The sequence below is a fragment of the Rhinatrema bivittatum genome, chromosome 14 (assembly GCF_901001135.1).
Source record: "Rhinatrema bivittatum chromosome 14, aRhiBiv1.1, whole genome shotgun sequence".
Taxonomy (NCBI): Eukaryota; Metazoa; Chordata; class Amphibia; order Gymnophiona; family Rhinatrematidae; genus Rhinatrema; species Rhinatrema bivittatum.
The window spans coordinates 33916655-33941666 of NC_042628.1; the positions used below are offsets into that span (position 1 = coordinate 33916655).

General features: G+C 43.2%; 1 protein-coding gene across 2 annotated transcripts in view; it reads right to left on the reverse strand.

The window, feature by feature from the left end:
* Positions 1-21772, reverse strand: part of SEC14L5 (SEC14 like lipid binding 5) — a 70558-nt gene extending 48786 nt beyond the window's left edge. The window contains exons 1-3 of one of the 2 annotated variants that reach the window (XM_029577277.1): positions 20904-21772; positions 17245-17302; positions 5986-6061 (exon numbers count right to left, since the gene is read on the reverse strand). In XM_029577277.1, the coding sequence (XP_029433137.1) occupies positions 5986-6048 (63 nt within the window). In that variant the 5' untranslated portion in view covers positions 6049-6061; positions 17245-17302; positions 20904-21772. Of the gene's footprint in view, positions 1-5985; positions 6062-17244; positions 17324-20903 lie in introns of both variants that reach the window. The other variant, XM_029577278.1, reaches the window with a different exon arrangement.
* Positions 21773-25012: the final 3240 nt, after the last annotated feature.

The window sequence follows — 25012 nt, forward strand, 5'->3', positions numbered from 1 at the left end:
CCCAAATTAACAGAACAAATTTTGTTTGGCTGTGTTAAGCTGCTTTTCAGCCAATCTGTCTGGGAGGAGGTAAGACTGGATTCTCCTGCTGGTTCAGTCTGAGGAGATTCTAGGAGATTCTGAACAGTGGAGGCTCGGGAGGGAGAGCAATAATTTTTAGATCGGGGAAGGGGAGAGATCATGAGGGGATGATTGGCCTCTAGATATTTTAACATTTTAGGAGGCAGGGAGAAGGGGATTGGAATAGTGAATGCCTGCTAATCAGATTTAGGCCTACTATTGCAGTACCTAGATTTGACTGGCCAAGTCAGGTGGCTAGTGCTGAAATCATAGGGCTTGATTTACTAAGGCTTTTCTCCCATTCTGTGTCTGTGGGAAAACTGCTTAGTGATGAGGCCCATAGTTAGCCACCCAATTTTCTACCATGCCTCAGAACCCGCCCTGAATCTGAGCTGCTCAGTCCAGTAAATTCCCAAAGGCTTTGATCTAGCTGGCCAAGTCCTTACTTACTAAGTCCTTTTGAAAACCCAATTACAATCACGTTTCATTTTTAGCACTTAAAAATGAACTCGTGGTAGTTTAATCCATTCATCCAAAGGCATGGTACTTTTTGTAAAGGCCCCAGCTTGGAAGATGAAGCATGGGCCCTGCCACCTATCCTAGGAAAAATAACCTTGATCCAATAAGGGCAAGGTCATGTTCAACAAAGTCGTAGCTGAAAAGTTGTAAAAAAAAAAAAATTCCTGCAAAAGCATTGGCTTTCACGTCCTTCCTTGTGTCTACCTTGGAAAGATAAAAGATGTGTTAGCTGTGCCAGCGCAGAAACATGAGAATGGCAGATCTGCACAAATGTTACGGGCACACCCTGAGCAGCAGCAGCAGCATTATTACTGCTGAAGCCTAACGCGACGAGGGCATCCAGAGTCCGGAATTTTCAGTCTGCCCGGCAGCGATTTCTGAAGTCTGATCTACAGGGAGCAGCATCAACATACAACCTCAGGATAAGGGCTCTTGTGCAAAGGCTTGCCCGACTTCTGTGGGATATCCTGGTGTCTGTCTGATCATTAGATGAGGATCAGGTGACCCTTGGTTCCCAGCATCTACTGCTCTAGTGCCCTCATAACCTGGATAGGATCCAGTGATTCCTTTCATTTACACAGACTCACAAAAAGAAGCCATTCAGAGAGTGGCAGCTGGCACATTTGACAAGCGCGACCCACACCAAATGGGGATGTGACAAACACTCCAGAAATAGCCCGGCCAGTGCAGCTGGGACTTGGGAGCGCTGCAGCTGACACCACAGTTCAGTCCCTGGCTGGGGAGCAACAACACGCAAACAGCTCCCTTTCCAGGAACAGTCGCACGCAGCTCACAGGGGAATCAAAGGAAGGTGAGCAAAACTTGAACACACAGCAGCTTCAGGGGTGACACAAAATCACAAGAGAAAGGGGACTGTGAAAGAATGAAGGGGAAAAGACAGAGATATTAGGCCTCTTTCTTGTGCATATTGTCTATGTTTGGAAAAGTCAGATGGGTGAAATTCTCAGCTTACAGCTACAGTATTCATTTTTCCCCCCTGCAGACCCTTCTCCTTTAAACCTCTTTTTGATAACCCATGGCCTTCAATAGTGTCCCAATGTGACCAAGAAAGCATGAAGCAGATCGCAAAGCAGCTACTTTCAATCCTCTTCTTTTATCAGTTCCTGCGTATTCACTATAAGAGCCAACACTACCAACCCTAACAAGCCTGAGAAGCAGTAGGAAAAGACTCCAGATCTCCTGTTGGGTCATCAAGCTGACCCATTCCAGCAGTTCTTATAAGCTTCCTTATAAGTTTATCATTTGGGCTCACACCTGATCTAATATTTTTAAATAAAAAAGCAGAGGATGGTACCCCTCACTGACTGTTAGACATCACATCCCTTTATTATGATGCAATGATGTTTACTGAAGTCAAGACTAACTGGACTAACTACAAGAAATAGGGGGCATGACATGAAGTTGGCAAGTAGCACATTTAAAACAAATCAGAGACAATTATTTTTCACTCAATGCACAATTAAGCTCTGGATTTCATTGCCAGAGGATATGATTAAGGTAGTTATCATAGCTGGATTTAAAAAAGGTGTGGACAAGTTCTTGGAGAAGAAGTCCATAAACTGCTATTGATCAAGTTGCCTTCAGGAATAGCCACTGTTTATTACCGGCATTAGTAGCATGGGATTTATTTACTGTTTGGGATCCTGTCAGGTACTTGTAACCTGGATTGGCCACTGTTGGAAACAGGATGCTGGGTTTGATGGACCCTCTATCTGACCTAGTATGGCAATTTCTTATGTATTTACTGGCAACACCAAGCTCTGTATATTAAACATAGTGGAGGGGCTTTCATGCTGAACTGACGACCAGTCCTGCCACTGCTGCTGTATGAAACGTTGGCACTTCCCCACCTTCCTTTCACATGTAACATCAACATAGCTTCGATGTAACTGAGCAGTAAAACCCAGCATGTTTTTCAAACATATTAACCTAAACATATCAACTTCTTTTTTTCTAAGCATTGCAATGTTCCAAAAATAAATAAATAAAAATTTGACTGGTAAGTTCAAAAGGTGTACATTCCATGCAAGCTAAAAAAAAAAAGACCATAGTGATAAACTTTCATAAAATAAAATAAAATAAAAATTAACTTTAAAGAGAGAAAAAGATGAGACAGTTTCAACACTGCACAATTGCAAGTCCAGAACCTGCAGGAAGGCAATTAGTGAAATCAAGAGATATCAAAAAGTCAGTCCCTCCCATCTGTCACTACTGTCACAGCACACCAAGGACCCTATTTACTAAGCATTTTTCCCATAGACACAAAATGAGAGAAAACCTTTAGTGACTAACCCCTTCACCTCTGCTGATAACTTTGGCTCTGATTTTTCACTTGCACATAGCCTGGTGGTTTTCAAATCCAGTCTTCTGGCACATCTGGCTTTTAGAATATTCATCATAAATATTCATGAAAAATATCTGCATGCATGTCTAATCAGAAAGTTAATTTGTTTATTTTGGTTACTCTGAAAACCAGACTTGTTTTTTTATTTGATGGGGGGGGGGGGGGTTTGGAATTACTGGTTTGGGAGCCACTGGTGCTGTCTATATGTTTTGAGAAGGCTCGTCTCACAGAGAGATGATCAGAAAGTTGACATCCGTCCATGGAGGGGAACATTCTCCAGGCTATCCATAATGGATCACCACTCATTTACCAAAACCAGGGCGGACAATCCCTATGTAAGTCGACAACTGATTTGACAAAGGAAAATTATTTCCTGACCCCCAAACAGAGCAAGCTCCTGGGTCACGAGCTCTCTTAAGCAGATACTAACCTATACTAAATATGCAGATGCAATTCACAAATATTAACTGTTAAATTGTTTTGTGAGATTCTGAAGCTATTGAGTGAGTAGTAAGGTAAAAAGAAGTCACAAAACTAATTCATAAATCTAGCTGTGGGGTACTGCTAGGAATCCAACTGTATAAAATCAATATGTTGTTTTGGGGTGAATTTTGGAACAAAAAGACAGCTTTGATTTAAAACGGATTTCCTTTTAGTACTTTCTGCATAATATTGCTTTTATCCGCAAGGACAGGTGAAACCTGCAGCCTAGGCAGACTTTCTTTCCATGTCTTCCACAGGCTTTATGTACAAACTTGAAGATCTGTTCCAGCTAGTGGAAAATAAAATGTCATTCACAATAAGATTCCAGCCAAGGCACATCAACCTAAACGGGTACCTCTTTATCAACAGCACCAGGCTCAGAGTGGTTTTCACAAATCAAATATTTAAAAAAATCCACTATAATTCCCCTGGGTTAGAAAGGACAGAAGCACAACTTATAAGGAGTGTGCACGGGTATTCATAGGCACTGTAAGTGATCACCTGCTGAACAGAAAGGCAGAAGAACAGGGAATTTCTAGCAACATTTTAGGTCCACTAAATTCTAACGTGACTGAGCAAACAGACAAAAAAAGGCTTGCTGGATCGAACAATATAATATACCTTCTTCATTTTCCAACAGATTCACTACGAGCTTGCTGTGTCCCCATGCTGCATAGCAATGCTCCCAGATTTAACTTTCCACCAAACCCGTCTCAACCTCTACCCCGGCAAAGGAAACCCCCTCGGATTCTCTTTCACAGGGAGACCCTGCTCCCACGCAGATGTGCACTGCTAACCAAGCAAGCTTCTCACCCATCGGGGACCTGACCATGGAAAAGTAGATGAGGGCAAGGAGGGACCCGGGACAACCATGCTCCGTCCCCTCCCCTCCCCCTTCCTTCTGTCCCCTGCCCTTCACCAGTCTCTCTCCTGCACCCTCCTCCCTCTCCCACGCTCTCTTTCTCCCTGCCCTCCTCCCTCTCTCTTCCCACCCCCTCGATCCCCCCTTTCCCATGTTGCTCACCAGCGGCCTGGGGCCACCTCCTCCTCTTTCTCTGCCAGCTGACCCCCAACTGCTTGTGGTTGTACAGAGTACCCTGGTGTGGTTCAAAGCAGCGGTCAGGCTCAGAGCTTCAGAGGCGGAGGACGTGTGGCCATCGCACCTCTGCTCTCCTCCTGCCTGCCCAACCTGGCCCCAGCGATTCTGCCAGAAGGGCCAAATTTTGATCAGGCCATGGCCTCCGTGCCCCACCTCCTTTTCAATGCCTAAGTTGCAAGCAACAATAACAGGCGTGCGTGACTCTCCTCACCTCCATGCTTGCTTAAAGTGATTCACAAGACATTGCGTGCCCAAAACTATAGTGGACAACTGGAGCCCTTTCGACAGTTCAGTCAATATGCACACCTAGGTGTCTTTACCCAACCATTTCCTAGAAACTTACAACGGGGAATTCACATAATATTTAACTATTTCAGCGCACCAGCCCTAGAGCTGTCAACCACCATTCAGCAGAGGCCTCGGCATTTTTTTTTTTTTTTTTAGAGATCTTCCTGAACTTGCTGAAAAGAAATAAATTCCTACCTCCATCAGGTCCTGATCAGCAGAAAGCAAGCCTATAGGTATGTTTGCTAACAAGCTTACACAGGATTTTGCTGGGCTGGACAGCCACCTCAGCACTTTTGATGAGACAGCATATGGCAAATATTCTCGCACACTAACTTTTTGAACGCAGCATTCGGCTTCCCAGAGGCTGAAAGTCAACTCAAATCTTTGTTCCTGCTCCTCAGTCCCCGTCCTTTTAACCAGAGAGAGGCTAATCAGAAGCAGAACCAGATTTGGGAGGGCCGGTGGCACTGTAATGCACTGCCGTGTGCAGAAACCTGGGTTCGCTTCCTGAGTTGGCGGGGAAGCTGCGGGGGCAAGGTTCGTACTTTTGGGGAAGGAGCAGTCCTAGTCGTCATGCAACAGCGACATCTGGTAGCTGGACTGACCCGTGATTGCAGGCTTCCAGATAGAGCCCTGCTGCACAGCCCCCAGCCAAGGGTTATTGCTGCAGTCACTGGACTAACAGAAAAGTTGCGAACGAACGCTTCTGATGCCAGTCCCACTTCTGATTCAGCTGGAAGTCCACAGGTGCAGGAGGAAATTACCGGTTCAGAAAAAAAAAAAAATCAAAAGAACCTGGTATGGGGGATGTCTTGGGATTTCATTGCTTTTTGAAGCCCAAAGGGCTTGCAGCATGAAAGATGGACTTTGGAGAGATGATGGCAAGAAAAGGAAGGCACAAAGTAGCACATCAGAAAGTGAGAGGAAAAGAGAACAAGGTAAAAGGAAACAAGAAAGAAAAAACAATGAACAAGAAAGTAAAAGAAAACAAAAATAAAATTTTAACAAGCCACAGAAAGAAAGAGAACAACTAGAAAGAATCTGTATCATGGAGACAGAGAAACATCATTCACCTCTCTTCTGTATCAGATCCCACTGAAACGAGATGATTCTGCCCCGCGCCCCACAAGCTCAGCCCTGCAGACCCAATCTGTGTCCCAGCTTCACTTACCGCCATGACCAGCTCGAAGGGAGACTTGTACACGCGCACCGGCGACTGGTACTTCTGCACCATTGCCACGTCCCACCTGTGGTCAAAGTGTTCAAAAGAGAGTTTTGCTAGTTATCATCTCATCAGGTCCCAAATCAGTAAGAATCTCAGTCAGGCTCAAAAGGGTGTGGACGGTGCTTCATGCAAAACATGCGTGGGAAGAATTCAGTAATCAGAAAGGTGAGAACAAACAGAGGCACAAAATGAGAGTGATAAAACCTGATGTCCACGGAGATCAGACGGCCTGAGGTATTTTCATCTCTAACTTTACCTTCTTGCTTTTATCTTCATTTTGGGGGTCATTTTTCAAGCCGTGATATTTTGTCACGGGAGGGGCAAAATATCAAGAGGTGTGGGGGGGGGGGATTACCATGACATTTTGACACCCCCCCCCCCCCCCCGGGAGAATATTGTGGCGGTTTCATCATGATATTTGTTTATCGTGGAAGAAACCACTTAAAAAGTATCACAGCCAAATGGGGAAAAATGCATGATGAAGACCCACTTCACCCAAGGCTATCATTGTGTTAAAGGGCCATGCAGCCTGCAAACTCCCCCCTCCCCGATGAGGAAAACACCCTTCTGGGGTTCTTGTAAGACTCCCATCCACCCACCCCCACCACCTCTAGAAGCGGCACTGCCTTAAAAAAAAGTGTGAAAAATAGATTTTAAAGTCACATTGTGACACCCCAACCTCTTCCCAAACTCCTCCCCTTTGTTAAATATATCCCCCATTCAAATCAACCTCCTAACCCCCTCCCCACAATATAACATAACCCCTGGTAGATTAGTGGCCCCATTCCATTCCCCCTAGCGGTCTAGGGACTTCCTCCTGTCTCTTGGGACCCTCTTTACCTAAAAGGTGACACCCTGGTAGCCCAGTGGCAGCCAAGCACCCCCTAATCTCTAGGCCAGTTAACGCTATTTTTCAAAAGGCCGGCTGGTACCATTTTGGGAAATGGCTTCGGCCACCATAGACCACCAGGGTGTCTTTCCTATTTAAGTGGGGGTGAGGATGGGATTATGTTGTATGGTGGAGAAGCCAGGAAGGATGATACTGGGAGGGTTGTGGGTTGGTTTGAGTGGGGACATTTTGGTTGGGAGAGCTATATGTAACAAAGAGAAGGGTTTGGGAAGGGGTGAGGCATTGACACACAGCTTTTAGATTTATATTTTACATTTTTTTAAGGGTGCTGGCAGTGGGTGGGAGTCTTCCAAGACCCTTGGGGAGGTTTCCTCATTGGAGAGGAGTTTTTTGGGCCACGTGGCCCTTTAAGAAACATCCTGGGGACATAGGGATGCACATTAGCATCTCAATGTCCCCAGGATAAATTAACTACAGCTCTTGAAAATTCATTAAAATAATGCGGCTTGCTTCTTTTGAGGTAAGCTACATTATTTTATTTGCATAGGATTACCTATTCATTAGCTGAGTTGCATGAATTTGTAAATTTTATGAATGCAAAGCAAGTAATTTCAATAGGAGGTAGATTCTGGAGGGGAAAACGAGCAATATCGTAAATATTAAACCCCTACTCCATTCTCAAGACTTCCGCACAGTCCTGCAAGCGACAATGCTATCAAAAATGGATTACTGCAATTCCTTACTTCTAGGCCTTCCCTACTCTACCATTAGACCCCTGCAAATGTTACAGAATGCGATGGCAAGAATCCTTACAAATACACGTAAAGCTGACCACATTACCCCTATTCTCAAGGAACTCCATTGGCTTCCCATCTCCTCCCGCATCAGATACAAAACCCTCACCATTATTCACAACTCCCTGCACAACCACAATCACTCCTGGCTTGAGGATGCTCTTCGATTCTGCTCCTCCAATCGTCCTGCTAGAACCGCACTCTCAGGAACCCTTCACACCCCTTCCCTTAAATGTGCTCACCACACTTCTACCAGAGAAAGAGCCCTATCCATTGCAGGCCCCTCCCTCTGGAACACTATGCCACTTGAGCTCCGACTAGAACCATGCATTCGGAAATTCAAAACAAGGGTTAAAACACGGCTCTTTAAAATGGCCTACCCTGATCCGGATCCCACATAGTCCCCCTGCTCCCTCTACTCCTTCAGAGAAAGAGCCCTTGTCATCAACGTACTCACAGCCTTCTCCTTTATTCCTTTTAATTATCCTCTGTTCTGTCTCCCATTTCTCTGCACCTCCTTAGTTACCCCCCCCCCCCCCGCTTTCCTTTAACCCTTTCTTTTCCCTATAGCAACCCTGCTAGTCTATATATAGTTGCCTTTCTGAACACATAATTTGTAATGTCATATATAGTGTCGCCTGTATGTACTAGTTAAAGATAATGTATATTATTGTATATAATACCTTTTGTTATTATTGTATATAATACTTTTTGGAATGTATAAGTTATATAAGATTATTCACAGTGGAAAAGTTTTACACACTGTCCCTTATTGAGTATATAATTTGCAATGCAATTATTATGTTTCCTCAGTTGTTTTTCATTAGGTACTGTTCCTTTTCTCCTCTTCCTGTTTTTTCCCTCTCTTCTCTCGCCCCTTCTCTCTTCCTATCTGCTCCCTCTTCCCCCCACCCTGGTTTTTTGTAATTTCCTCCTTCAGTTATATTGTAAACTGGCAGGATGTACCCACAAATGTCGATATATAAAAGCTAATAATAATAAAAAATTGCATGATATGGGAATATCATGTGATAAATGCTGTTTTGTTTGCATTTTACCCTTTTCGTGCTTAGTAAATGTATCCCTTTATTTATAAACATTTTCTTGCATAATATTAAGCTATCTTCTCCTTACTAACAAGGAGTTCCATCCAGAGCTAAATGCTCACTTGTGCGGAATCCTTTTATGTGCCTTCCTGCCATATCCTGAAAATTCTACACACATATTCTAGCACACAGAGCTACTGATCTCTTAAGCCTTCCTTTCTTTTGGAAAGTAGATGAAGAAGAGCTATATTAAGGCATATGTTGAAGTTAAGAGAGGATATAGCATCCGGAGACCATACCCTCAAAAGTGAATACAAGGCTACAAATGGCTGTCACTTTTGCACGTAGTAATTACTGGGTTATGTGACTGTTCAGGTACTTATTAAAAACATTTTACAATGGGAGAAAATTAATTGACTCCTTTGTTAAATCTCCTTTGTGCAGAAAATGTAATCGCAATAGGTGCAATCATTTAGTCAGTATGGCACAAATCCAAGGGGTACTGCAGTATGTGGATTTGAGAGGACGTAACGGAAACCTTTTCCATGCAACTGAAATGGGGATACAGAGCATTAAGACCTTTCTTACTGGGAAAAAAAATGTTTAAGAATTATAATGAGCTGGGGAAAGATAAAATAGATTAAGGAGCAGAGAAGTTTCTAAACCTTAGCCCTTTCCTGTACAAACTTTGAACTCTAAAGATCCAGGTGATGAACTAGACAGATATCCACACTTGTGCATTCAGAAACTATGGAATATTTACTGTGCATTGCTGTTGACAACAAATTGGAATGTGCAAGAGTCTGATGAAATTTCATAGACCAACATTTGTCATCAGAAACATGAAAGTGAGACGTGGAGGAGTGTAAGAGGGCTGCTGGGATGGGGGCAGTGGAGGAGGATAGGGAGAGAGCTGCTGAGAAGAAGAGCATCACAGCTTAGCATTTTAGTGCCTTAAGGTAGGCAAGCATATTTGCACCCTCTCCATCCTCACCATGGTTCCAGCTTTTCATCTGCCACCAGCCCACATGTGCATTTCAGGCATTTTTCTGCCCTAAAGGGGCTTTGCATCTCAAGCAAGTGCCCTTCTCGCCCACCACTAGGTTCAGCCCTGGATCACAGGGACAGCCCTGTGGGGGGTTGGGGGAAGACAGTGAGAGGGCTCCATAGTGGCGCAAGGAGTGGGAAGAAGAGATAGAGAAGTATTTTGTGGGCTGGGGAGGGGGGGGGGGATATACACAGCAATTACGTTTTGTCCCTACTGAGAAAGATCTGGAGGAATTTTAGAATCCCTGGGGTCAAGATTCGAATGGTTAGTCCAGCTAAGTTCAGGACTTAGCTGCAACAACTATGCGCCCAGAGGTCTTGGCCAAGGGGGCGCGTTTCCTCTTACGGTTTCCTTGCAAATGCTTTGTAAAATCAGCTGGAAATACATATTTTTTTTTCATGCCCGAACAATTGAGACAATTCTTAGATGGGAGGGCCTAGACCGTGAATAATGGGGGTCAATAATAAGGCAGAGCGTTAAATAGTCGCAAATGATGGATTATGTATTGCCTTTAATTCTCCTTTGCTTTTCTTCCTTCCTCCTCCCCCCACCCTGATTTCCAATGAAAAACATATAGAAGTTAAAATTTCGTTAAGTAAACAGTGTATACATGAATGAATGAATGTATGTATAATTTTCAAAATAATTATGTTTCTGTATTTCCTTGCAAGGTTGTTCCTTGTTATGTATTTGAAAAAGTTGAACAAATAAAAAAAAAAAAAAAAAGTTACCCAGCTAACCGATATTCAGTATTAGTCGGATAACTTATCCAATTAAGTCTCATCGTGTCGGAGGACAGTCCTAAAGGTAGTTGGATGAGTTTACCTGGCTAACTAAGACTTTATCCGGCTATAATCAGCAGAGGGCCTAATCAGCAGCTCCTCGCACTACTGAATATTGGTCTCTCGATGCACAGGAATATTTAGTCTGTGTATCTCTGGCATCACATTACATCATCTAAATTTGTAATTTGCACACTGATGGTCGAAAATATAAAAAACAAGTAAGCACATGCCCTTTACTGAAAGTCTAATCAAAAAATGCAAGTAGAATTTGACTATATAAATGGAAGGAAATGGTGTAGAAATCTAAGGGGTAGATTTTAAAAGCCCTATGCCTGCAAAAAAACCAAGAGATACCAAAAAAATAAGAAATCCAGTATCGCTGAAAATATTTAAATATCAAAAATGCAAGAGATTCAGCTCAAAAAGACAAAGCAAGGGACTATCTCTAGGGAAACCTCATATAGTGCATTTTTATTTATTTATTTATTTATTTATTTAAGGTTTTTCTATACCGGCATTCATGAAAGCATTCACATCATGCCGGTTTACATGAAACAGGGGTGTGAAGAAACAACCAAGAACATAAATAAACGTGAAGAAGAGATGCAGTTACAATTAACAGGGGCTGATAACTGGGAGGGGGAAAATAGAAAGAGAAAAAGGAGGTTAATTATATACAATAGTACAGTATATATACACACATTTTTGCACCTATGCATATGATAGCTTTTCAAAGAATCATTTTCTCTGGGATTCCAATGATTAAAAAGCCCTGGCGCTTCTAGAGCTGTGCATAACAGGTTGTAGCCCTTAGTGGCACTATATGAGGTTTCCCTAGAGATTTAACAAACATTCCCTTGCTTTGTCTTTTCGAGCTGAAAACCAGGAGATATGCATGTGTCTTGGGCCAGCGCATGCTGCGCAGATTTTTAAAAATGCCCAAGTATGCGTGAATCTCCCGGTACGCACACAAATCCAAAAGGCCAAAAAATGGGTGGGGCGGGGTGGGTGGAGTCTGGGCAGGACATGGGCAGTTTGGGTCCGAACCTAGAAATGTGCGCATAAGTACGTGTGCGCTGGGGTCCCCTACCACGTAACTTTACTCCTGCTATGGAGGAGGTGTAAGTAGGGGAAAAAAACTAGGCTACTCAGCAGGGTTTTAAGGATGGAGGCAGGTAAGGGAAAAGAAAAGCTAGTTATCTAGGGGAATAAGGAAATCCTATTCTTTTACTGGGTGAACTGGGAATGGACTGGGGAAATGGGTATTGGTGTCAGTGCATGAATCTTACAAAATCCCCCACTTAGGCAGTAGATGTGGCATTTGTGCACACATGAGCATGTCCATATAAAATCGTGTACACATGTATGCACGTCCAGCCGATTTTATAACATGTGTGCATATACTCGCGTATGTTTATAAAATGGATGCATCCATGTGCGCGAGCTGGCAAATACAATCACATGTGTAGCCTGCACGCCAGAATGAAAGTTGCCACTTAGATTCCACAGGTGACAATTTACACTGGATTATTCTTGCAGTGGACTGAAAGTCACTAAAGACTCAAAAGCTGAACAAATTCTTCACATTTGCCAACTTCTGGTGGGCAGAGTTTTAGTGACCATATTGACCCTGGAGAAAGCCAAACTTTTTACAGGCTGTGATCCCTTTTACTGGCCCAGAATTGAGAATCGCACAAAGTTAATGACGTACGTGAACTTTTGAAATCATGTAGATCCCTCTTTTTGATGTCACATCTGAAGCCCACTTTGCAAATATAACACACCATTATCTTGGGATAATACTGAACCAATAAAAAGCATCGCAGCCTGCAGAGAATTTAGCAGTTTCTGAGGGCATCGTGTTTTACCAGCTGCAGTAGGGCAGCCAAACAGCATAAATTATACCATTATAAAGAAACAAATGTAATCCAACTACTTACACCCTTCCCACTAATATCAGAACAGCTCCCACGCTATCAAATTTTAAAAGAATGGTCACAAAACCTACAGTGCTTTGAAATGGATGTAATATATATATAACTACTCCTAAATGAAAGCAATTAATACTTCTTGCGAAACCGATTCTTGTTATGTACAGGACAGTGATCTGTGGCATCAGTTTGCAAATGTGGGTAGACCTACTAAGGTGAACAAGCCTGTGCTGCTGGATTAATGGCTCGGTATTACCCCACAGGCCCGTATTCTTGTCTCAGGACATGTAAAAGTTGGGTTTACTGTGCTTACAGCCCTGCTCCTGGAAAGGGCCAGCCAGTACCACTGGTAGCCAAGGAGGATTTTTTTAAGGGTGCAGCTTCCTGCTGTATCTCAATGGGAGGTACTAGGAAACCAAATGAATTCCCCATCACAGGGGCAGGTTGCCTCCGGGTAGGTCATTCCCAAAGGGGTGAATCTAATGGGGGTTGTCCCTTTGGGAGTTCCTCCAGGAGTGACTAGGTGCTTAGAGTTTGGGGGCTTTGGTATAATCCATTGGGGATGTTAGGTGGGCTCGACTTATATGAGGGCTTGTTTAAATGTGTTTGACTATTATCATTATGTGAAGTTAATTGAGCAAATGGATTAGTGGATTATCCCACCTTAGCACAAGTGGGGTGGCTTGAGTTACAAAATCCAGACTGATTATATGCTATTGTATCATTAATGTATTTATATTTTAAGGATGCACTCCTGATATTGATGTATTATTTTGGTCTATAGGTTCAGCAATGAGAGCCTGCTTCTTTAACAATGGGTTAGGAGGGTAATCCTAGGATCACAGTTTTAAGACTAGGTCCTAGGTGGAAGTGCTGTTGAGTGTCAGGGCATGTGGGGTCTTCACACTGTCATTCCATTAACAGCCAGGAGGGAAACAGAGCCCAGCACTATAGAGGGGTCATTTGTAATCACTGCACAGGAATCTCCTTTTGTTATGTTATGGTAGGTTGCATTTCTCTATTGCCTTCCTCAAACAAACATTCGACCCAAAGTAGTCAAATACATTGTAACAACAATAGAATTTAGCAATGAAACAGAACAAACATTTATATCAGTTGTCCATGTGATTAATGATGGACATCATTAAGTGAATCCCGAAAGACAGGGATTGTGAAATAGTCCTCTGTCTCCATGGCTTACGGAGCTGTGATTCAGTTAATTACCTTGAAGTCAAGTCACCTGAGCTACTGCACTGAGCACTGGAGAAAGCTCTTGGAAAGCTCTGCACTAGAGATGCTGCCAAACAGTGTTTTTTTAACCTGTACCCCAACCCTTAAAACCAGGAAGCACGGACCAGAGAAAGTGTGAAAGAGTAACCCCTTAAGTATAAAATATCAGAAAGGCAGAGTAGGAAAATGTGTAACTTTGTAAGATTTCATTCCCCTAGGTTCATGTAATTTACTCCGTTCCTTATCAATTTTCAGCCCCTGATCATAGCCTCTGACCAGAAATTGCAAAACGTAAACAGAACTGTGCATGAGATATACTCAATCTATAGAATCAATCCCCACAGCTCGCCACCCTGACCCACCCCCAAATGTGTATTTTTTTCATGCTCCCCTTAATTAAATTCTTCCCCGTGTTCGGGCATTTTCTCAGGAACCATTTCTTCCCTGCAGTGATGTCATTTCCTATATTCCAAACACTGCCATCAGTCCGGACATTACTTTGACAACTCAGATCCTCCCTATCCACCTTGCTTCCTGTGAGCCCTGATTTGGAAGCATTCGTAGATGATATTCCAACTAGCCCAACGCTATTGGTATCATTTTGTGCTAAAAGTTAGGTTCTTCAGAAATATTTTAAGAATAAAGAATTGTTGTTTTGAGGTCTGAAAATTCTAGTGTTTCCACATGTTTCATGAACTATTCAACTTCGGAGAGCGCAATTCCTACAGTTGAGGCAAAGGGTGCTGGCTCTCTGTGCCATACTCTTTCTTACATTTCTTGCAAGTGTTTCCTTATCAAAATACTGTTTGTTTTTTCTGACCCTTCACATTTAGAAACATTTCCTATGGAGACTGGTTAGTTTGAGAAGGGTCTGGGTGGCTTTAAGGCCTTTAATATTTGATTGATCTCTTCTTTTCCCTGTTAGGGGACTAAATCTTTTATATGATGGCCTCCTTCAGTTTTGGGGACTTGCTTCTTGAATGATCTTTGTATTACTTTAAAAGTATATGTTTTGTTTTTTTCATGTGGTGATTTCAGAATTTCTTGTGTAAACTTTAATAAAAAAAAAACAAAAAACAAAACAAAACAAAAAAAAATCTCCCTAGGTGCTGCCATTACTCCACACGGTTCCATATTAGGAGCTACCACCCAAGAAAGAGATCTAGGTGTCATAGTGGATAACACAATGAAATCATCGGTTCAGTGTGCTGCGGCAGTCAAAAAAGCAAACAGAATGTTGGGAATATTAGGAAGGGAATGGTGAATAAAATGGAAAATGTCATAATGCCTCTATATCGCTCCATGGTGAGACTGCACTTTGAATACTGTGTACAATTCTGGTCGTCACATCTCAAAAAAGATATAGTTGCGATGGAGAAGCTACAGAGAAGGGTGACCAAACTGATAGAGGGAATGGAACAGCTCCCCTATGAGGAAAGACTAAAGAGGTTAGGGCTGTTCATCTTGGAGAAGAGACGGCTGAGGGGGGATATGATAGAGGTCTATAAAATCATGAGAGGTCTAGAACGGGTAAATGTGAATCGGTTATTTACTCTTTCAAATAATAGAAAGACTAGGGGGCACTCCATGAAGTTAGCATGTGGCACATTTAAAACTAATTGGAGAAAGTTCTTTTTCACTCAACGCACAATTAAACTCTGGAATTTGTTGCCAGATGATGTGGTTAGTGCAGTTAGTGTAGCTGTGTTTAAAAAAGGATTGGATAAGTTCTTGGAGAAGAAGTCCATTACTTGCTATTAATTAAGTTGACTTAGAAAATAGCCACTGCTATTTCTAGCAACGGTAACATGGAATAGACTTAGAGTTTGGGTACTTGCCAGGTTCTTATGGTCTGGATTGGCCACTGTTGGAAACAGGATGCTGGGCTTAATGGACCCTTGGTCTGATCCAGTATGGCATGTTCTTATGTCAACCCTCCTTGAAATCCTAGCATTTCCTCCTATAACTCTGTCATCATCCAAGCAAGATCCTTCCATGTTTTAAATAAATAAATAAATAAATAAATAAATAAATGCCATCATGCCATTACTTTCAAACTCGACTATTAGTCTTATTTATTTAATTAGTTAGTTAAACTTCATTTCTTCCCCTACCCCTTCAGCCCAGAGTGAGTTATATAGCACTAAATCTGTCTAAACCAAAAAAAGAATGCTTACCATACACAAAAAACATTTCTAAAGAATCCATCCATCCCATCTCCCATCCACAACCCACAGACATCATTCACCTTCTCCAATTTTCCTCTGTCACTAAAATTAACTACTAAACTCAAAAACCATAAGCATTATTTATTGAGTCCCCTCAAAAGCTTCCACAAAAGCAACAATTTTAACTTTTTTTTTTTTGAAAAGAGAGATAATTCAATTCAATTCACAGATCCAATAAAACAGAGTTCTATAACCATGGCGCACAGTAACTGAAAACCCTATGCCAAGGCACCGAAAGCTTGATTTTATTCAGCCCTAGCATAACCAGTAATGCCTGTTGTGAAGAACACAATCGCTTTAAAGGAACATTATCTACCAGAAGGTCAGCCAGATACTTAGGAATCCAAGTTCAATGTACGTTAAACACTGTACAAAACACCTTAAACACAACTCTTTGTTCCACTGAACAAGTGGGGAACAAGAGACACATCGACGGACAAATCCAAGTAATACAAGGGAGTGTCAGGTCAGATGAACCATCTACAGGCACAGAAACCATACTGAAGTAGAAGGAATTTTTATTCACTCAGTATAATTATCAGGCAGACTTATCTTGCATTTGGAAGCAGTGAAACAGTTAATTGTGATGGTGGTCCCCTGTCAAAGCCATGTTTCGCACTGGCTACATCAGCATGGACAGAGCAGGAGATCGCACAGATCTTCACCGATATGGAAACAGACAGATTTTCATAGACGTGGTTAGAAATACAAAGTTTCAGAGAACTGCCCTATAGGTAGTCAGGGATACAGACGTTTGCAACTTTGTATCTCTGACCGCCTATACTATAGTTTAAAGACAAGTCTTCATGCATTCTCTACATGAATGCATTCTCTTCTTTGACCTCATGACAAAGATACAACAGTATTACAGAAAAAGAATATTCTTTTACAAACAGTGAAATTAAACTTAAAAGAAATGGTGAACTTGCGTGTTTTAAATCCAGTTTGATGTGATGCCCCCTGATTTCTCTGTCAAACCTCTGCGAATACCAGAAGTGCCTCAGCCAGCCAGAAGTCCGTGATCTTATCCCACTCAAATTCCAGTTCACACTAGAGCAAGCAATGCACAGAGCCAGAGGACAGCTCAGGAAGCAGGAGCAGCGCTGGAGCTCACTGAAGAGTTAATAAAGCAACACCACAGCCTCTATCAGACGTTTCTCTATCTCAAGCCACTGTGACAGAATGTAACACAACCCGAGTGTGCTCCAAGATACAGAGGTGAGAGAAGGGAGGAGACAGGGACTGAGACATCACAACCAATGAGCACTCAACAAGTGAAAAATGTGGACGTACCTGAATGAAGCTTGAAGGTTACTGTCAACTGAATATTTTCATGCAACTACCGGCTCTTCTGAAAGAGAGAACATGACAGCTGTGGAACAGTTACAGGACATTTAGAGAATTTAAGCTTGGCCTTTTAAAAAAATAATTTTTGTTAATAAGGTCCAAAACAGTAGAATGACAGCCACTTAAGAAACCCTAGAACCCAAAGCAGCAGAGGTAACAAGAACATGCTGAGACAGAGCGAACCATGTCATATAACAGCCGGCGAACTCTAAGGCAGCAACCTGATGTAACACAATGCAGCAACGGGATGCTGTAATGCTGATACCTGTCAGAGGTAAACAGAGACGAGCTCTGAGCTCACACACTGACACACAGCAGCCTGACCAAGGGAGAAATAGCATGGGAACACATATTAAACATATGGGAACAAGGACCCAGGGGAGGTTCTTGGTGGTACAGGAAGGAGTGGCACCTGCAGGAAGCAGAAGTGTGACATCTATTCTATAGTCAAGCTTTCAAGGAAAACTGGGAGAAGGCTCCTCATCCAGGTTTACAGAACAAGGATGGCAATGTGTTGGCCAGCTCTGTGGTTTATGGCACAGGTCTCTAAGCCATGATGCAGGGAATCCAGCTTCTCATGCCCCCCCATCTGTCTGGGCCTGCACATATCAAGGAGGCAATGTATTCAAATCCCAGGAGAGGGACCAGGTGCCGCTACATTGGCAGGCCCCAGTCAGCCAACAACAGTGCTCAGCGGGCTGGTGGGGTTTCTGGAGCCATTTAAGCAGGGAGATCAATGATGGAGGGCAAAGAATGCTAATGTGCAAGAAGGGTGACAGCCTGCTAGAGAAGAAGTGTAAAAACGGCAGGTAGAGGTTAATTAACATGGAGGTAAGGGAAAAGGGTGACAGCCTGCTAGAGAAGAAGTGTAAAAACGGCAGGTAGAGGTTAATTAACATGGAGGTAAGGGAAAAGGTTGGGTAGGACTTTAGCAAGGGAGAGGTTAAAAAATGGAAAATGTAATGCTTGGTTAAATGGGAATTTGAAAATCCCAGGAAAGTAAATCTTGCAATCCAAGTGCTATTGCTGCAACCTGTTTATCTTTCTTTCATCCTTTCATTATTTAAGTAAACGTTCTAAACTTTTTAAGGAGTGTGATGATGTTAGAGCCACAGTGTGCCAGCCCAAAATGGCCGACTATTTCTTAAGGACTGTGGTGCTATGCTAGAGGCAGGCAAAGTGGCAGAGAGTCAGCAGGAGATGGTGTGAAATGGGCCAATTCTATTGCCCCAGTCTGCAGATTTTGCATTGTGTGTCAAGACTGGAAACCTCTACAATTTTCAAATTCACAGTTTACTAATCCCAAAAGTAGCCCTTTAACTCAGGACAGTGTTGACAAACACTCATGTTTAAGTTAGAAAGCACAGGTTTTGATTCAAAGGAAGGAGATGCAGCTCTGTTTCAAATTCCCTGCCCTCTTATTCTACGGCTAGATTGTCTCACTCGTCTGCAAAAGAGAACCCCTAGAACTTTCTCCTTTTTAAAAGATGTCAAATTTCCTGCAGTTTTCCTGTCTTTTCCATATTGAATGGTTTATTTTGTTTTTCCCTTTCCAAATCCTTGTTTCTGTTCCCTCCTCCATAAAACAGGCCGCTTCTCGGACTCTGAACCTTTCCCTTTCCTGTCCCAAATCCCATCAATGGGCAGTCACCGCTTCCTCCATCCTGGCTCAACTACATTTGGTTTCTGAAGTCTCTTGAAATAAGCACTTAAGGATTTTACGATCGCATCTCACCTGCTTCTCTTCTCTTTCTGCCACTTCTTAAGCCTAAGCTTATTTTTTTCATATTTCTTCTCTCCACCTTCAGATATTCTCCCTTTGTAAACTTCTTTTTAAATTTAAGCGACAACAGAAATATGGGGGCTATACAGTAAGGACAGAATCCAGCTGCTCAAATGTACAGGATCGGTTTAATAATGCTAACCAGGAGGCGGGGGGGGGGGGGGTGAAATGCATTTATTGTAGAGAAGCGGTTACTGGTTAGGATGTGAAAGCAATCTTGATGCGTTTTTAGACTACATTTGGATATGGCCAGAAAGGGAGCATAATGCACCGACTCAGGAAGTTTATTCCAGGCATATGGCACAGCAAGGTGGAAAGCGCGGAGTCAGGAGTGGGCAATGGAGGAAAAGGGTACAGAGAAGAGTGACTTGCTTGATAAATGGAGTTCACAAGGAAGGGTGCAGGGAGAGAAAAAGATAGGTAACAAGGAGCTGGAGCGTGATCTGTGTTGGAGATGTCAGCTTAAAGAAGGAACTCAGCTGGGCGGCTGCTACTGTGGGGAGAGAGAAGCCGCTCCTTCACCAGCAAGAAGCCTGGAGCACGTCTTGCAGCAGCCGGGGGGGGGGGGGGGTCATACCATCACTAATCTGCATGGCTGGCAGATGGTGCGGCACCGAGTGACCTCTGGAACCCCGGGCGGAGCGAGCTGTGGGCAGTCAAGCCCAGAAAAGGGGCAGCCTACCCGGTGTTCTGCCAGGGGCCCTGGGCAGCGGAATAGACGTCTGCAGCTTAGCTGTTTCCACGGCAAGCCTTGCGGTGATGGAGTCTGCCCAGCCGGTCCACTGATGGGCAAACAGCTTTGGCAACCACTCGGGAGCTTTTGCTTTTTCTAAATTTGGCTCAAGTTCGCACAGTCTATTACTGAGTTTAATAAAGCTGCAGCCTGCTTGCGCAAGGTGTTTGCTGCTTGGTGCCTGGGGTGGAAGTGCCAGGGGAGTGGATTTGCCAGGAATGTCAGGGCTCTGACCACAATCGCCAAAGGTGCTCCCTTCCCAGATGCTCTGACTTTCTCTAATGACATTGTGCTCTCTCTTCAGATCTGTAGACTGTCTTGATTTTGATCCTAACTGGCATTTTTTAGGGTTTCACAGTAGCAGCCTGAGAATACTACACATTCTGAACTGAATTCCGTAGTTTTGAGCTGCAAAAGTGGTTTAGTGAGGCAGCTGAAGGCTGGGGAAGTGCTTCAGGCTTCCTGCCCTTAGCAGTGACAGCACAGTATAAGTAAGTATGTTCATTTCACTTCTTTCACCCAAATCCAAATGTTGGTAATCTCACATTCTACACATCTGAAAAGAAATATAAAGGTTCATGCATATCATAATGAAGCTAATAACATATGAAGTGATTCCAAATGGAGGTGCTCAGGAATGGGGATAAGTCCTCAGTGCTTCTGTCCCGTCTGATTTTCTCCACTAACGGTTATAGTCTTCCTCATTCATCTTTGTCTTGCTCTATACTTGCCTTTACTTACCCTCCTTTTAACTCTAACCTTCTTAGAATCACCAGTTTCGTTTTTTTTTTTTACTTTCTGGACTCCTCTGTATCTGTGGCCTCTCTTTGCATGGCTTGTCTGGCTCTTAACTCACTTCACATAGCCTTAGTGTCTTCTTCCTCCCCTCTGAATAACAGAGTCAGGACTCCACTCCTCTTCCCTCTGGCTCTTCAATCTCATTCTATTTCCTATGCACCCTACTTGGTTTCCTGTCTCTTTCTATTTCTCCTCCAGGTCTAAGCTCACCCTATATCTTATTTTCCTTCCTCTCAGCTTCAAGATCCTGGTTTATTTCCTAAAGTTTATGCCAGCATTTTAATGTCTCACCTTCTCCTCATTGCTGTTGCCTCCAGTCCAGGCTCAAATGCCTGATGGTTCACACCAGCTCTCCTTTTGCATCTCTGCCAGACTCTCCTTGCTGTGTCTTTGTGGCTGGAGTCCTGGTGTCCCAGTCGAGTTCTGCCTCGTTCCAAGTCTCCTAATGTTTCTCTGTCATACTAGGACGTGTCCTGTTATTCATTACTAACTGCCTATGCCCTTGCTCCTTATTCTTTCTCACACTTTGGTTTCATTGTAGTATATATTTTCCAAGCCTATACTCAAGTCTCTTCATCTCCTCCCAATATTTTCTATTATTATAAAATGATCACAGTTTAGTACTATTATTTATTAGATGTTGCAATGTATTTAATAAATTACGGATTAAAAGATGCACAACATTTTATAAAGAAATCTATCACAGATTATTAGATTTGCATTGAATAGCTGATAAACTAAATGCAGATTATGTAATTATTCTTTCTTTAATTTCTATTTGTCACCGAATACTATACATATTGCAATCCACCCACTGTATCAATAATTTACTAGCGCTGTCAAATAATTATCAGATTTCCTGCAGTTTGTTATCCGCACTACTACTTATTCTTACTGACATTTATGGCTATTTCTGGAGGGGGGAGTTATTAATAGGTGCACAGGAGCCACCCCGCCTTCCCTCTCCGCCCGGGAGATGGATCGGTACCCAGCCCAGCCGGCAACCCCCTACCCTTGCGACAAAAACCATCCGGAAGCGCTTCTTCTTCGCCGGCCACCCCCGTCTGCCGCTCGCCGGCCCCCGCTCTCTCTCTGCCCACCCGCTGCTCGCTCCTATTCCGGCTCCACGGCTGCTTCGCTCGAGCACCGACCCGGCATCGCTCTGCTCCGCCCCGTTCCGCCTCCCTCGCTTAGCCACGCCCCCTTCAACGCTCCGCCCCGCCTTTTCCCTTGGCAGGCCGCGTCCCCGACCCTCGAGACGACACGCCTCCTGAGGGGCGGATTGCCCTATCGGGGGATCGCGCTTCCCCCCGGTGGGCCGGCCGCTCCCATCACGTGATTCTTTTATTTATTTATTTATTTATTTTTAAACTTCTCGGCACACCTGGGAAGGCGGTGGTAGAGGTAGAGGTAGAGGTAGAGGTAGAGGTAGAGGTAGAGGTAGAGGTAGAGGTAGAGGTAGAGGTAGAGGTGGTGGTGGTGGAGTGGCTAAGAAGACCCGCCGAAGCAAGGTCGTCACGGGAGCCCCGGTGCGAGGATGTTCCGTGCAAACACCCAGGTCTGTGTGTAACTGAGGTGCAGTATTGCTGCTGCCTGTAACTTCACTGTAGAGATTTGTAGCAGTCTGGCTTGTTCTGTTATCCCAGTAGGTGGTGTATTAATGTTCTAGGGCCTGGTGTAGTATTTGCATTACTACTGTTTCATAGGGTTGCTGTTATTTGAGTCCTGAGAGTCAGTTCTGTAATATGGTATGGCAAGCTTCTAGGTGCCTTTTTTTGTTTGTTTTTGTTTTCTTTTTTTTGAGAGACGATCCTAGAGTTTGAATAAAGCTTTTTTTCATGTTGGGTTGTAATGTGAACTGTCCTAGTTTTGCTCTGCACCCGTTTCCATGATTATTGCTATCTTATTGTAGTTATGGTGATCTTTACCTTTCTGGAAAGAGGATTTGAGAAAGAGAACACATTGATATTTGTTTTATGACCTAATTGATTGGATCTGATCTTTGTGTTCTTTGCTTTTTACCTGATATTCTTGTTTGTAATAAATATAAAATAAATTAATACAGGCTAATAAGGAATGTTTAATGTTGGTAAGTGCTTGAAATAATAGTTAAAATTATTCTAAAAAGTTTCACTCAAGATGCATAAGGGCTGTTGTAGACTATTTAGGAATCTCTTGTAAGGTGCATGCTAAGGCATTCTTTATCAATAAGAGTACAGCTAGTAGGGTTCAGACCTGAATGCTTACTGCCCACCCTTGATAACCTTGGACCCACCTTTCTGGCTATGCCACTGATCTGCGGGGCGTGGTGGAGCTCATCCCATCACGGCCTGAAATGAACAGGAAGGAGGGGGATGTGGTGGAGCCCATCCCACCACGACCTGGAGAAAGGAAGCCATGTGTCTGTATCTGTGTTGGAGCTTGTGTGTGAGAGAGAGAGAGAGCCTATGTATCACATGTATGCTTACACACACACAATGTGTATGTGAGAGCATAGGCATATATATAAGAGATGGAGCATGTGAGAGAGTGAAGATAGTTTGTGTGGCCGTGACTAAATCAAAAGATCCCAGGTATGAAGAGCAGGAGATTTTTTAATCCTTAGTTTTTAATTATTGGATGTAATTTTATATTTCTACTGTTGAAATATATTTTTGGGGGGAAATATTAGAACATATTTTAGTTATTTCCTATTTTTATTCATCAGATTTTTGAAATATTTTATTGGTGTTTGGGAAATTTTGGATGTTCTATTTAACTGGTTTGAAATATTTATTCTTTTTATGACTATGATTTTGCTATTATGAGTTTTTATATTTCTTGATTTTTTTTTTATGTTTTATGAAGAATGGGTAATGTTTCTGTTTTTCCATTGTTGCTCTGCATATAGAGGCTGGCTTGTTGTGGGATCCAGTTCAGTTTGCTGCATGTTTCTATTTATACTTTCTGGCCTCTCTATTCTGTATTTGGTCAGGGTCTGTCTGTCTGTTCTCCCTGTGTGACTGAGGTGAGATATTCTGCTACCATATAATTTATCTGTAGTGATCTATAGCAGTCTGATTTGTTTTGTTTTCCTAATAGGAAGTGTATTGGTGTTCTAGGGCCTGGTGTAATATTTGCAGTGTTAAATTTTCATAGAAAAGATTGTTACTGATTGAGTGCTGGCATTTAGGGTTATTTTGGTATGGGAGGTTTACTATATTGTAATGGTAATTCTGTTTGTTCGTGGCTTTCAGAGGGCAAAGCCCACACTCAGCACACATTACAAAAAGTCTAATTCCATAGGGGCTCCAAGTGCAGAGTTTTCTGGTTGGCACCACAGCAGTGCATATAAATATAATATGCATGTTGTAAGTGATATTTTGCCTCTTGAATGTTCTTTTTTCATGTAAAATGTTATAAATGTATAATTGAGGTGTGTGTGTGTGTGTGTGTGTGTGTGTGCGCAAGACTGTAAGGCTTGCTTAGGGTACCTAATACCCTTCCCTTGACCACGAGTTCCATTTTGGGGGGCTAGAGGCTTTTTTGATGGGCGGGGCCAGACTGAATGATGCAGGGGAGGGGACAGCACAAGAACGGTTCACACAGGGCAGCAAAGCAGCTAGCACCGACCCTGGAGGCCTGCGAGGCCACGGCAGAGCCCGTCCTGCCGCAGCCGGACGATACGTGTGCTGCAGGGGAAAGTGCACGAGGGCGTCGGATACCCCATGGGCCAGTTTTTTTGTTTTTTTTTAAAATCCACCCCGACTCCTCCTCTTCCATACTTTCCCCTGGTGGTTTTTTTCCATGTCCTGTTCCATCCCCCCCCCCCCCCCCCCCCCCCCTGTGTCAGGGTCCTGCACTGCATGTAACCGGTCTTTCTTGGGCGAGCCTCGGCCTCTGGTTTAGGGCCGACCTCTTGCGCCTGCTCCAGGTGAAGCAGCGTGCGCGGAGGACTCAGCAGGCGCATTTGGCAGATTTAGGGGCTCCGTTTGGAGGTCACGCGTGTTCGAACTCGTTTCGTTTATAGTCACTGCCTCTCTTCGTCAATGTGTAGCAGTCATTTTCCTCCTAAACCTAAGTTGCCAAACATTACTGTGCCAGTGACGGAAGCTAGTCGTTCGCACAGGTTAGATTATTTCAGATTGGATAAAGTAATATTGCCGTGTTAGTCCACGTGGATGTCTAAAGGTAAGAATTATAACAAAATGTAGCAATTTTAAAACTTTTTTTTGCCTGGGCCTCTGAAGAATGGTCTAGCGAGAGAGAGAGCAGAACTGCATTAGGTTAACAGGCAGAGATCCTATGTTTTTTTTTTATTAATTGCTTACTGCCCTGTTGAGCTTTCAACGGGAAAGAAAGTTAAACCGAGCACTTGGACAGGAAAGAAAAATAAACAAGCAGTTGGGCTGAGCTGTGCT